Raw genomic sequence first — 15023 nt, 5'->3', positions numbered from 1 at the left:
ATGGTTCTGGGAGGGCTTGTTTGTAAAGGTATGGGGACACCTTAATACCTTAAACACTCTATCAGTGGCATATCTCCTAGTATATTTTCTTAAAAAATAAGCTGCAAATTGTCACTTTTAATATCTGGGCAGTAAAAGTTTTAGGTTTATGCCAATGCATTGAAAGTAACACACGATCTGTTTTATATCACTAAAAAGTACCTCTACCAATCTAAGGGATAAAACGTTTCGTCCAGGAACTTTCAGTCTTGCCCCTTTATGCGGGGACTTGAAAATACGTGGATAGAGACCCAGTTGAATTAACTGGCTTTATAATATTTCATTAGCGTTTAAATCAACGTTTCTCATGTAGATACTATTTTAACAAACTGCTAATTACATTCGAATGGATCATGGATTTAAATTCGAATAAACTAACAATGCAAACTAATGTAGGGACATAATATTCAGCACTCGAATCAATATCAAATATTTCGACGTGAAATTAATATTTCCAAGGGAAATTTTACATAAATTTTTCGAGACCCACTTACAAAAACTAAGGCACATTCAAGGTGCTTAAGTGCACGCTCTATACTTTACAATAACTTTATTTTCTACCAATATTAAATGCCACTTAATACGTCATAAAACAGGTGAAAATGGGACATTTTATTTTTCTACTGTCTCCTAGCTTTTTAGCACCTACACGTATAGAATATTTCATTTCGAGTTCGGAAAATGGTATTTTTCGCTAGGTACTTGATAATTTCTCGTGTGAGTTCTAGCCGAGTGTTTATTTTAAAACAGTCCGTTATGAATGGAATCATTTAGTCTATTCAAAAGGGTCCTATTAAAGTTCATAAAACAATTGGTGTCCCATTTAAAAATGAGGTCAGTTGTGAATACTAGCTACGACTACAACCGATTATAAAATCGCATATTACTCACTAAACTCGGGAAGAACGTTATTGTCACCTCAAAAGTTAAATCTCAATCCTGAAGCGCGCAGCGCTAAGAGACCCAAGACGTGAGGGCACCATATTATCCATATCAAAACTACCACCACACTTCAATCACGGCGTCATAGCGGTCAGTTTCCGCCACATTACTTTACATTCTCGTCCACAAACAGTCAATACTCTCCCAACTAAATAAACACCAGTTTGCAACAAAAGTACAATAATGTGTACAATAAAGCTTTTATACAAATAATGCATAAACCATTCGAGAGCCGCTTAATTCACTGAAATAGTTTTCGAAATCTGTTCGCTTTAGAAACGAACAATACGGATACATTCGAATGTTCTCCCGGGACAGTTTATTTTGTTAAACTCAAATTAAACTGGTAAACTTTTCAGCAACATCGGAAATCAGTTTCCTGCAATCAATCACGTTTCAGGATATTTCTATTGTGGTTCACGAAATTGTTTATCCCTTAGTGTGCCAAATACTTGATTCTGGAGCCAACAGCATACAGTACACGCAGCAGAGCTGACTTGTTTGTCTCATTTGCATGCTATATATATATATGTCATATCAAAACGTACATGCAGGGAGTGAGACAATCGATAGGCAAATTAACCGTTTATGGAAAAAACATGACACCTTTTTTGTCCCCATTTTTATTTACTTATTTGCTTGCTTTAGGTCCGACCTCAAAATAACGATAGCCACGGGACACTATAACAAAAAAAATATAGAGGAACAAAAAACATCACAACGCCAAAGTTAAGCTAACTTAAACAAAAATATAAATGTGATATTTTCCACACGAAAACCTACGGAACTATGCATAACACGTACTTAATGAGGGCTAGAAATTTAGCAATATCCTCTAGCTGTGCGTTAGGGAAAAATAACATATCGCACTTGGTTTGACCCAATCAGGAAGCAGCAAGTTGTACAAGATGGGTCACGTCTAAAAACATGAAATTTTATTAATCTTCAAAAAAGTACTAAAAGGTACTTGATTGAACGCTAATGTCCTATTAGAGATTTCCAAAAAACTTATTTTTCCCCAGAGTAAAGTGTTGTTTTGTGGCAGTACTTCTCTAAGAACTACAGAACTACGGACCAGCCGAGTTACTGCCGTTGAAAAGCTAGAATAATATATTTTTGAGTCGGATGGTTCATAGGGCCTAATTATTAATATTGCTTCATTTTCTAGAATCTGGAACTCACTTGTGCATTTTCACGGTATCCAACAATGGATAATAATGGGATACGAATTGCGTGTTGGCGTCAGTTTGGCATCTATTGTAAGCGTAGGGCCCAATTATCCACACACCAAGCAAAAATAAGAGGAAAATGCTGAGTTGGTGTGTGCTGAAAAATGTGTACTCATGCTATTATCTATTTCGGGTTCAGATTATAGGAATGATTGCTTCTTCTTACGTACCTACAGGAAAAAGCACTTAAATCCGGAAGCTCGCATTTATGTTCCTTCCACTGTAAATTCCCATCACGACTACAATTATTAGTTGTTATCATAAGCTATAATTATTTATTATTTATGGTACAATTTCACTTTAAAATAAAAACATTTACTGGCTTAACTAGATGTGTTTTTTTAATCCTCAGTTGCAAAGTTTAACCAATAAAAATACATATTAATGTTTGATTTTTAGTGCAACTCGAGGTTCGAATTGCCCGATAAATTTTACTCTAAATTCAACCTTCAGATGGTATAAAATCATTTTTCAACCTTCGGACGACCTGTCAACCATCAGCATGAGTGGCGAAAAAAAATCGTCAAAAAACTTTCTACTCTCGTATGCCCGCGGTGATATTCGTAGGAAATTTTGCAAATTGGGCCCGAAAGACTGCCACAATAATTTAACGTCCCAAATGTCTCCAATTTGGGGGATAATTCAGGAAATTCACGGCTGCTTTACCCTGGATATCTGCTGTGATTTTCCCAGCAAGAAATGTTAAGAACATGGAAAGTTTCGTGAGGATGAAAATAACTGGAAGGAAAAGTTCGTGACATATGTCCGCACAATAGGGCGTTCAAGAAGAAATGCAAATGAGATGTTTTTCAGCCTGGAGACACGTGTTTCTACTGATTGGCTTCATCAGACCTCATGCTGCGCATATCCCTATACACACATATATCCTTATTCTATGGTAGTTTTGCGCAATATTTACTATGGAGCATGTTTATAATTAATGATACAAAAATAAGCACTAAAGTAAAAATATTAAGGTGTAACCCAACCTACCCATACCAAATATTGATGGTAAATGAGATACAGGATGGTAAAATTTAAAATTATTTTTCTATTCACACTTTTTGCATCGTCAAACTATTCTCTTTGAAGCGCATCTTTCCTTTCACTTAAGCAAGCCTGCTTCTCTTGCTGTTTACAAGCTCCTCAAGCTGGACTTCCTTAATTTGGAGACATTGTATACGTGCTTATAACCCCTTTGTTTTTATTATTTGCCAATTTTTTAGCTAATTTTGATTATGCACGCAGGAGATAGACAGAGCAAAAATTTAAATTCCACCTGCAACAACGATCCAAATAAAAAGTAGACGAGATATATAAGCTCGGGGATAAATCTGTTAATAATAGGTATACAAAAAGAAACTGAGCAATGAAGTTATATGCAATAAAAAAACATACTTAGACACGTTCAATTCGCCTGCAATTGTGAGCAAGTGTTGTTTATTTATGACTTTTTATATGATAAAAGTTTCAGTTGCTTAGGAGCTGTAGTTCAGAGCACAAAACGTAAATAGGAACATGAATATTTCCAAGCAATATTTGAGAATATCAATGTTGTTCTGTTTTAAACTGGAAAAAAATGCTGCCGAAACAACAGAAATGGTTAATTCGGCTTGGGGAGATAATTCTGTTGGTGCTTCAACTGTTAGGAGATAGTTTAAGAAGTTTCGTGAGGAAAATTTTTGTCTTGAGGACGGTCCTCGTGCGGGTGTCGAAAAAAAATTTCAAGACGAAGAACTGCAAACTTTACTGGATGAAAATCCATGCCAAACTGAAAAACAGCTTGCAGAGCAGTTAAGAGTAATTCAACAAGCAGTTTCAGTTCGATTGCATGGAATGGGAAAAATTCAAAAAGCAGGAAAATGGGTTCCTCATGAGCTAACCGAAGACAATAAAAATCGAAGAGTTGACGTCTGCATGAATTTGATTTCTCGGTATAAAAGAAAGAATTTTCTGCATAATATTATTACGGGAGATGAAAAGGGGATTTTGTATGACAATCCTAAGCGCAGAAAAACATGGGTTGACTCAGGCCAGCCATCCACATCAGTTGCAAAACCAAACATTCATGCCAAGAAAATCTTACTGTGTGTCTGGTGGGATTGTAAAGGAGTCATTTACTATGAGCTTCTGGAACCCGGTCAAACTGTTATAGCTGACCGTTATCAGGCCCAAATGATCAAATTAAGCGATGCTCTGGAGGAAAAAAGACCATTTACGGGCCAAGGAAGTCGGAAAGTGATATTGCTGCATGATAATGCTCGTCCGCATACAGCTAAACCGACCCAGGAACTCATCTTCTCGTTAGGTTTGGAAATACTCGCATGCGGCGTATTCTCCAGACTTGGCTCCTTCCGACTTCCACTTGTTCAGATCCATGCAGTCTCATTTAGCTGACCAACGATTCTTTAACGTTGAAGATATTCGAAAATGGCTCGCTAAATTTTTTTCGTCGAAACCACTAAGCTTCTATCACGAGGGCATCCATCATCTACCCAGTAAATGGCAAAAGACCATAGACAGTTATGGAAATTATTTTTATTACTAATATTTTCAATAACTATGTTTTTAATTAAGCTTAATTTCACCAAAAAATGCTCAGTTTCTTTTTGTACACCTATTATATCCTACAATTGTTAAATACTTATTGGGGATTTAACTAATTATCTGATTCCTCATATTTAAGTGTATATTTATTTCTATTAAATTAATGCAATCAATGAAATACAGGGTACACTAGGCGACCATCTTCTTCTCTTCAAATCACGATCGAATAATATAGGTAGTGGCCATCCACCGGACATCACACCGGTCATCGTCAGGACCACAAAGAGTGAAGTATGCTTGGCGTATATTCAAAAATACATCCAACCCCAGGAATATTCCGTTTTTACCTGAGAAGTTATGAGAAGAAATAGTTGTTTTGAACTGCATGGATTGTGTCCCTGCCCTCAGTCCACCAAATAATAACGAGTGAAGAAACAGCATCATAAACAACTTTTCTCTGGACTTTAGACTCGTTGTTCATGAGAGGAATAATTAAAATAGATTAATATTCGTATCACCCCTTCTCCATAACAAGATGGGCTTGACTTTCATCCATCAAAATGTGTGAAGGCATTAATTTTGCAGCTTTGCGATATTGTTAAATGCGATGATTAATATTTGTAAATAATTGAACATTGTTTTTGACATAAACTTTCAAACCTCATCTTTTAAATTTGTTAGTTTATGCATTGTTGCGTTGGACACTCCCAGAATTCTTGTTTAGGTGATTTTTAATATTGCACTACCACAAAATGCCAGATTAGTTCGTTTAAATTCTGAGTTATCCTGAGATCATGAATTGAGTATCGAAAATTAGTAATTTGGCTATCGCATTTGATTACAATTAATACCTCAGCAATTAGCACCCCTAAATTTCGATTAACTAGGGGTAAACACGGTGACCAAAAATTTGGAAAACAAATTTAGTGTTAAATGGAATATAATTCCAATTGGACACAAATGCAATACATTACAAATAGGCATTTTTGATGAATAAATGTCAAAAATGTTAGAAGCACTGCCCACACTATAGGTGTGTTATGAGTCTGTCAAGGACATTACTAGAAATTAATTAAGGGTCCAGATTTGCCCCCAACCTCTTCTAATCTATTTTCTGCCATTGCCATATAGCCGTAGTAGAATCAACGTTCTCCAGAAGTTTTAATAAAGAATTAAATATCTGAATAAGTTTCAGGTTGAAGATTTATCACCAACGAATGACAAACTTTTTACAGCAAAAAACGCCGAGATGCTAAACCCAATCTCTGTTTTCTCAGTTCAATAACCGAGTAGGGTTTTTTCGTCATCCCATATAATGAGTTGTGGTGTTTGAACTTATTGGAACTGTTTGTCTTTGTTTCGTCTGTTCAAATATATTTAATCGAACGAACAACCTTATTTTTGGAGGAAAATAGGTATCATAAAAAATGTGGATAGTTTTTGCACGTCAATCACTTCTATTAATGGAAAATAATGAATACACAGTACGGTTGATATATAATATTTTTAGGTGAAAACCATAAAGGGCAGCTTTGAGCCGAACTGGATTTTCAATACAAACCACTGATTAGCGAAAGAATAGCATTAATTGGTTTCCTCCTTGCTATCGGTTTCTGTGTAATGCAGTATAGCTTAGTTTGCCCCAAAAGGCAATTAATTTGAGAACTCTCTGCTGAAGTTGCAAGGATTCAATGCAGAAAATCATTTCAAATAAATCCTCTTTTTTTTCTACATCCTTAATTTACCCCTGACATTTTGGGAACTTGGTAGGGATGTTACAAATCCTTTTAAAAATATACTAACAAAATTAGAACTGAGCTAAGTCGTTCCATTATTAACTTATCATCAAGAAGCGTAGGGACATTAACATTAAACAAAAAACCGCTGTATTTGGCGAGGCGTACGTAGGGCGTTGATTAAGCCATATTTTATTTAGTATCAAATGTCTGCCATTAACAATAGAAAATAGATGAACTTATCGACGACATACCTTTGGTATTTCTGTCTACTTAAGGCGTTTTTTATGCTATAAATTGAATGTGTACTGTAATGTAGTCTGGTTTACACGTTAATAACATGTAGTCAATTTATGTTTCAGTGTAACCAACTATTTCCTCGTAAATTTGTCGGTGGCCGACTTACTGGTAACTCTCATATGTATGCCTAATGCCGCATGGAGAGCATATACTGACGCTTATGGTTTCGGCTCCATTTCCTGTAAAATATTCGTTTATCTCCAGGGTAAGTACTTTCACATTACACTTTCAAAATCCGACTACTTTGTTGGTTGGTAAGGAGAAAAAAGAACTTCTGGTTCATCCAGTTACATTCAGTCGAGCTTAAATTGGAAGGTTATTTATAAAAAAAATTAGAACTCCAAGAAACTGAGTTGGTATAGGGAGGTCAGAGGATTTAAAGGAATGCATATTTTAGTAACACAACCATTTTGGTGCGAATAGGCCGTGCATCCGTGAAATTTTTTCAAAATTTTTGAAACTTCTGAAAGTTTTCCCAATCGACCGATTTCGACTTTTTTTGCATTTTCGCAGAATGTTCTTATTTCCCGCTACATTTCGGGATTTCAGAGCATACCCGTACTTCATATAGATTTTTTCTTCCAGGAATTTCCGTAGCTAGCAGCATATTTACAATAACCACAATGGCTATCGACAGATACTTGGCCATCATCCGTCCATTTGGTCTGAGATTTAGATGTTTTAATAGAACATCAACAGTGATAATGATTTTTATACTATGGACTCTTTCACTGATCCTGTTCTCACCAAACCTGTGGATTGCAGAACTGCAAACTATCAAAGGAGACATCACTCTATGTCGGATGAATTATAACGTCTCACCGGTGCCTCAGGACATTATTGGAATTGTATGGTTCATCTTCATGTTTGCTATACCAGGTAAAAACCTTTTTAAGAGATAGCATATGTTGAGAAATTTCTTCGATAATTTGACTGTTTTCCGAACAGATCAAATTAGTCCTCGTCTAGCTAATTTATTTAAAACATCCCGCTCTATATATAAAAAAAACGAGTTGGTGATGATTACGAAAGGCCGAAACGTCGGATTTTTATAGAGCAGCCTCCCATAAAGGATCACAAGGGAACTAGAAAGCAGTGAAATCACTTTTGCAGCTCATTGTATTTAATATCTCTGAAACATCGATAATTACTGAGTCTAAAACCGACTATTAAATACCAGCAATCCCATTACCGAGAAGCTAGAAATGCAGCTTCTTTATTTCTTTTCCATTCCACAGCACCTACCCTAGTTTCTTTTTAATTAAAAGTTCTGTAAATAAATTGACCTAGAAAAGAACTTTATTGACGTATGTAATCCAATCATTGTGCGGATCATAAAATATGTCTCATATATTTCTTCGTAATTTCATGAAACGTTGAAAAATTATGTCCGTTTTGGTTATTTCCAGACAATGAGTGTTTATGGACAGGATTAAGAATAACTAGTAAATGCACCAGCGCCGAGCACAATACAAGGTTGATGAAATTCTTGCAATGATTTAGCAAATTTAAGCAGTGTGTTTCCGAGATATCGATCGTGGCAGTTTAGAAAGTGGCCAAAACGCCTCTGCCGCCCCTTTTGCAGTTTTCGAAAAAAATTGATTCAAAGCGTTTTTCGTAACACCCATTTTTGGCACCTTTAAAATTGTAAAATGTAAGTAGCAAAACGCTTCTGTCTCCCAGAAACTAAAAAAGATTTTGCAACACGGTATGTGTAGGCTTAGAGAACACACCAAGACGATTTACTTTGAGATACTTTTAAAGCAATTGCTCCAAGTTTTTCTAAGTTAAAGTGCTAGTGAAAAAAGTCAAAAAATCAAACAAGATACAAAGAAGAAATACAGGGAGGCATTTCCAGAACTTACTAAGGAAATATACCGTACGGCCCTGCTTTATTCAAACTTTATGCAGTAAATTTGTTACCATTAATTAAACATTAACGATAGAGTTTTGACAAGTGGTTTGGGAGTCTGTTGTGGAGATTTATAAAGAAAACTTTCCAAACTGCACCTCAGTTTCAAAATTAATTTGGGCTTTATATTGTTCGTCTTTAAAATAAAATCTACTATGGCATTGTGTGAAATTTTAGACAAAAACCTGTCTTCTGTCTGGATATTATGTATCTATTTAACAGGACGCAATGATAATTCCTTCTGATTTCAATACCTAACTAAAACTAAAATAATTTATCACAAAATACGTTGTCGGATGCGGCTGGAAATTTGCGGCATAGAGGGAATAATGGAAAATTTTGGGGTAACATATTTTTATTAATCTGTCTGCATGATAATATAAATTAAGACGTGACCAACGGTCACATTTCTATGATACAATTGTATTGCACAAACACATGATATAATTGTCATAATTGTAATTTTGTGGCATTATTCGTATGTGAAATGTAATTTCACACTTGCCAAATGCCAACATACATTTGCAAAGTTGGATTTACAGAGCTGCGATTCACCTCGTTTTTTCAATGAATGCCGCCATTTATCAATGCCTCTGAACACACAAATTTCCCGCTCCTGTGTGATATTATCTATTCCGAACTAGCCATATACAGGGCGGTTCAGAACTACGGGATCAAATTTCTAGGGTTTCTTCAGGACAACAACTGAAGACACCTGAGTATAAGAACCCGTGGGCGTAACTGTCTCTCTATAGCGTTACGGCCTTACGATGCTTTAGGGCAGTTATATACAACAATGTTTTTATCAAGTTTTAGTACGTTTAACTTTAATTTATCTGTATAAAATAACACTACAGTAATTGTTCAAAATGTCGTCTTTAAACTTCGTTGCACCCGTTTAAACGATGTACATTGTTTTTGCTGCCTTGGCCAAAAATTTGATAATCGTTTTGAACGATTTGAAATGTTGCAGTGCTTCTTGGAATCAGATCTTGCTCTGCTTCCACTGGCGTTTCATAAACCAGAAACTTTGCACGTCTCCAGAAAAAGAAATCTAAAGGTGTTAGATCGAGTTACCCAGGGGGCCACTAAACGGGACCACCCCTGCCGATCGAATATTGTTCAAACTGACGTTTCAAATATTAACGGGCTTGAACAGCAAAGTGTGCAAGTGCACCATTATGTTGCAGTCACATTTGCTGTCGAATGTTTAATGAAACGGTTTCAAAAAGTTCCGTCTTGAAAATAAATAAAATAACTCGATAAAACCCATTTTTGCACATAACTGTTTTAAAGCATCATAAGGCCGTCGCGCTTTAGGGAGACATTTGCGGACACAGGTTCTTATACTCAGGTGTCTTCGATTGATGCCTTGAACAATCTCTAGAAGTATGATTTCATAGTTTTGAAACATCCTATATATCATTAGATCAACCATTGATTCATCGATCAATAAAATAATCTTCAACTAAGTGTTCAAATATTACCACCACGACAGCACTCAAAATTAATGTTTGTTTTTAAGTGTCTCATTATCACTTTCAGGTTGCATCATGACTATAGCTTATTCCTTAATGGGGAAAACACTGTGCTCGGCTCTTCCCCCATTTGACCATAATGAATCGACGTGTGCCCAGCAAGTGAGTATAATAATGGTATGTTACATATCAAGGGGGAAAGTGTTTCATTGCTGTCGAGAGATTTGATAGTTCACATCGCCGTTGTAATCTCGATAGAGTAAGGAAACTCTCTGCTGTGGTTTGTGTCCTATTGCACTTACGACCAGAAAATGTATTTACTAATTCTAAAATTATGTTGTTTCATTTGAACATCTTTTAAGCTCAAATAGAAGAAACCATAAACCTTTTTTGGTATAAAATGTTAAGAGCAATAGCAGAAATTAATTAAAATAGGCCAGGGGAGCAGGGCGGAAAACGAGTGTTGGAAGTGTGAGCGGGAAGACGAGGTAGGTAATATGGCATTTCTCAGGGTGCAATGAGGTCAATAAAGTCACCGTTACATAGAGTATTAGCTCTGCTGGGTTTTCTTTTCTTAATTTAAGAAGGAATTTAAGCACTGGCGGGGTCTCGTACGGACTTCGGAATGTGCCTAATTCAAATTCCCAAGTTGTTACAGGGGAAATGTTTGCCGCATTAAGTTCCGACCGAGATATTAATAATGAGAAGCAGCTTCTTCTGTGTGGCGAAAACGTATTATTGGACTGCGATGAAACGGTTTGGAAAACTCGTCGAGCTTTATCGCTTTTAAATTCAAAAGAAAGGTGGAACTTAGTTACAAACAGTACAGACTACAATGAAAGTCCTTTCAGTTGGGTTAACCGCTTAACAGAAGGTGAGCGAGTAAAGCCAACAAAAGATACTGTAATTAAAAAATCCAATGAACCTGAACAAATATTTAGATCCTAAAATGGGAGGACAAAGGAGTTTTTCCACTAGTAACCTTAGAAGACACCGTTATTCGATATTTGACGTATTAAATGACTGTGAAGTACGGTTTATCGCCTTGTTTCTAAAACCGTTTAATAATGACAGATATATAGCTCATTATTTACCTAGTGACCTAATGACGATGGTTTTCATAGAGATGAATGTCAAACAAAAGGTCATTGCTAATATGATTCAAGACATGTGCTTTTGCTTCTCTAATCAAAATGATTGTCAATTTAGGTAGATTTCATGCATGCACCCCGCAAAATACTTATGATCGGCCCCTTTTAAATCTCCGGCTGTGTGTTTCGTTGCTTGAATTTGACGCTCGAATCATAATTATGTATTTCACAACCTTGGTGTATAATACACAGCGAATATAGTGCCTAACGTAATAAAAAGTAGCTATAGAAGAGTCGATTTGATTTTTCGCAAAAACTTTAAACGTTCTATTGCAGATGACCTTTTGTAACTGAAAAATCTCGATTAAAAAAAATAATAAAATTTCCTAACCGAAGAAATTGGAAGTTTTAGCCTTCGGATTACGAATTCTAAGGCAGGTAATTTTAGAGTTTCTCATGCTTCAGTAATTTTAATAAAGCGTATTATCCGCGACTCCGTGGTCAAAGAAATTTAAGCAAACAAACCGAATTTGTTATTTTCAGACCTACGCGGGTGCTAAAATTCATCAATGTCCTAAAAACGAACAGTGTGCTAAATTAGATCTCAGTAAATAGCCTTCCCAGTCTAATCCTGAATCGGTCCACATTTGACATTGATTTACTGTTTGCTAAACCTAAAAGTTCTAGATGCTTTTTCCTCTTATCCAATAATAATCATTATTGGGACAAAGGATGCTAATTTTTGAGACTAACTTTAGAATCGTTAGAGTATTTCATCAATCACGATCGCATGAGTTTTGTAATTTCAATTTTAGGAGCTGTGCTTGACTGTCTGGAGATAAGGTCACGAAAATATGTATGTCTGAAATTTAACGAAAAATAACATACAGGGTGTTCCATTCTGGAAATCCAAAAATGTTTCAAACGTTTAAGTGTAACGATAAAGTAAGCGGCGATATTCAGTATAGTCCTACTTGGAACACCCTGTTCAGTCGGTTCCTTCTTTTTCCTGATCCTGAAAACTTATATTTTTTTCAGAGAAATAGAGTAATGAGGTCAAGGAAAAGAGTCGCATGCATCCTACTCCTCTTGGCAGTCGTCTTCGCTGGATGCTGGTTGCCTTATCACATTATGATCTTAGTTGAAAACCTGAACAACCATGAGGAGACGGACGTTGTCAGGATTTACCTTTTGCTGTTAGGTCACTCCAACTCTGCGCTGAATCCAATCATATATTGTGCCCTCTCGAGGAATTTCCGAACTTCCATAAAGAACCTCTTGAAGTGCAAGATGAACTGCCTCAAAAAGAAACAAAATCCCATGAGCAATGTGAGTTGATTGCCATAATTTTCTGAGCTAATTTGACCGAGGTTTTTTAACCGACCTTCAATTTAGTTTTTAACGTTTCGATAATTGTTTGTTGTGACATTTGTGCATTGCAATTACTGAAGTTCTCATGGCAAAGAATTCCGCAAATAAAAATTAAATAAATATTGCTTCATAAAATTGACTCACTTCATTTGCGCCTAAGCTGTCGCCTAAGGCACATCAATTTATTTGTGTGCTCAAGATTGCAAGGATCCCCACCTTGTTAAGAGTATTTTTCTATGATCCTGAGCTTTATTAACTTGGGATGAACTTCAGGTAAAAACCTTTGTTCATCTTTATAAAATACGTGGTACTACGTGTTGGGCAACATAATGTAGAAAAAAACCTTGTCACAATAATCAAAGGATAAGTACCATAGCATCCAGTGGTCCTCAAGTTAGTGATGTCGGAGTCTGGACAGCTGCAAGAGCTGTAGTTAAGAGCAAGGTTGAATTGGTAAACTTTTAGGTGACCATCTAGAAAATCGGGACGCAGTAATCAATTTCATTAATAGTGGCCCTTATGCACTAGTGTCCTTATTATCTCACATTGCGATCAGAGAGGCGTTTACTCGGCGGTAATCGATGCATATTCAATTAGTGCCTTGCTTGTTAAAAAGGTGGAGTCAAAACCAGTGCCACGGCACAGATTACTCCTACTTCCCATATGGGAATCTCGCGTAAAATCTCCCACATTGACCTGGTTTTAAGAAATCAAATGACCCCCACCATCTTATTTAACCTGGCGTCAAATAACGTACGTGAGAATCTTGGTATAATAAATTACATGTAAAGCCAGTTTTGTCCGGCATCTGCAACCTGATTTTCCCTTGTTATACAGGGCGATTTAAAACTATTTTGATAACAAACAATCTTTTGGAAACTCCCGAACAGTGGTGTGTACGTCTGAGTAGAAAGCTTTCTTGTTCTCAAGTTACTTTCTTAATGTTCCAAAATATCACATTAAGCCCAGTCTTGAGGAGTTCCAAGAGGCATTTGCCGATGTGGCAGTCAATTATGAAGTGTTTAAAAATACTCCTTTCAAAAGGAGCGCAAACTTGTTTCGTGAAACGAGAAGCATTTTACGTAAAGAGAGAAGTGGGCGGACAATTGTCGTCACAAACGAGGTCCTTCAATCTGGCCAAGAAATAATTCATGAAAATCCAACGACGTCTATTAGGCACCTTTCTCAACAAATTCAGGTTTCATTTGGAATACGCCATGAGCATTGGCGGAAATTTTGCAGGTTTCTGTTTATCGCACCCAATTTGTTAAAGATTTTCTGCGTACAGACTACAATAGACGAGTTTAACGCCAAATATGTTCCCAACAACAGTGTCGTTGTAGGAAGAACTGGTTTGACTCATGACACCTGGTTCAGCACGCAATTACACTTGGCAAACGAAGAATCACTATTGGTCTAAGGTTTTTTGCCATAAGCTATAGATATTTCATTAACTTCGGCATCAAAGAAATGGTCCTCCCAAAGTTATTGGGGCGCTACGTTCTATATAGGGTGAGTTTTTCGTGGTCAGCAAAGGGACTTTGGAAACTAAAGGAGTTACGAAGTTGGTCGAATGGGGACAGAATTGCAGTTTTAGGGGGCCAATTTAAAACCGCCCTTATTTGCTAGATGCAATCGAAAAAACTGCTGGTGATTTAGTAAATCTTGCGCGCTATGCACAAGACTTGACGATGAGTCCTGCTAAAATTGAATCTGTTGTCTATATTTTTTAAATTTTATTTAATTTATCTCTCGCTATTTTTGAGAGAAAATGAACGTTCTGGCAAGAGTATATGACGTACTCTGTTGTTTTCACAAAAACCATTAGGGAGAGATTGCCAACGTTCCCTAACCAACAGCGCAGCTCTCTAGTTCCCATAATCGCAATGCATCCATCACCAAACACTATAAAAATCGAGAAACCTACAAGTATATGTGATCCTGGAAATGTATCGCATAACACTGTTATTATTTTTATATTGCTGGGACAGGCACGACTTCAAAGGAAACGTGTCAGGTTATTGACAACGACATACAGAACAAGATCCATAAGTGACTTTGACTTAGTTTTTTTTTTGTTAAACGTTAGATATCAAGCTTGTCATGTACATAGAAAAAAGTTAATATGTGTTTTGAAGTCAGCTAACAACAAACAAATGCATTTAAATTTTAAATGTAAGACCAATGAGAAGTATGGGAAAATTTATTTAAAATGAAAGATCATTGGAAGTAGTACTTCTCAATTTGGAATGTTTGTAGTAATTGGAAAATATACCATTGTAGGATATGTTATGACATCACTATTTACCCAGCGAGGTAATCGGCCGCAGGCACCTTTCAGAATTAATTTTAAAAGTTTTAAATGCTTAATTTAAGTC

At 36.3% G+C, this 15023-nt stretch overlaps 1 protein-coding gene across 2 annotated transcripts in view; it reads left to right on the top strand.

The window, feature by feature from the left end:
* The window catches only part of LOC136341498 (orexin receptor type 2-like), a 56705-nt gene that overhangs the window by 36038 nt on the left and 5644 nt on the right, over window positions 1-15023 (top strand). For both annotated transcript variants that reach the window (XR_010732505.1, XM_066286525.1), the window contains exons 3-6: window positions 6856-6998; window positions 7379-7672; window positions 10251-10345; window positions 12313-12603. Coding sequence is in view for 1 of the 2 variants with exons in the window: in XM_066286525.1 (XP_066142622.1) it covers window positions 6856-6998; window positions 7379-7672; window positions 10251-10345; window positions 12313-12603 (823 nt within the window). In the remaining variant the exon portion in view is untranslated. The remainder of the gene's footprint in view (window positions 1-6855; window positions 6999-7378; window positions 7673-10250; window positions 10346-12312; window positions 12604-15023) is intronic.

This window comes from Euwallacea fornicatus, chromosome 10 (genome assembly GCF_040115645.1).
Source record: "Euwallacea fornicatus isolate EFF26 chromosome 10, ASM4011564v1, whole genome shotgun sequence".
Classification (NCBI taxonomy): Eukaryota; Metazoa; Arthropoda; class Insecta; order Coleoptera; family Curculionidae; genus Euwallacea; species Euwallacea fornicatus.
Note: the sequence above shows the minus strand (reverse complement) of the source record. Positions and strands in the feature narration are given on the sequence as shown.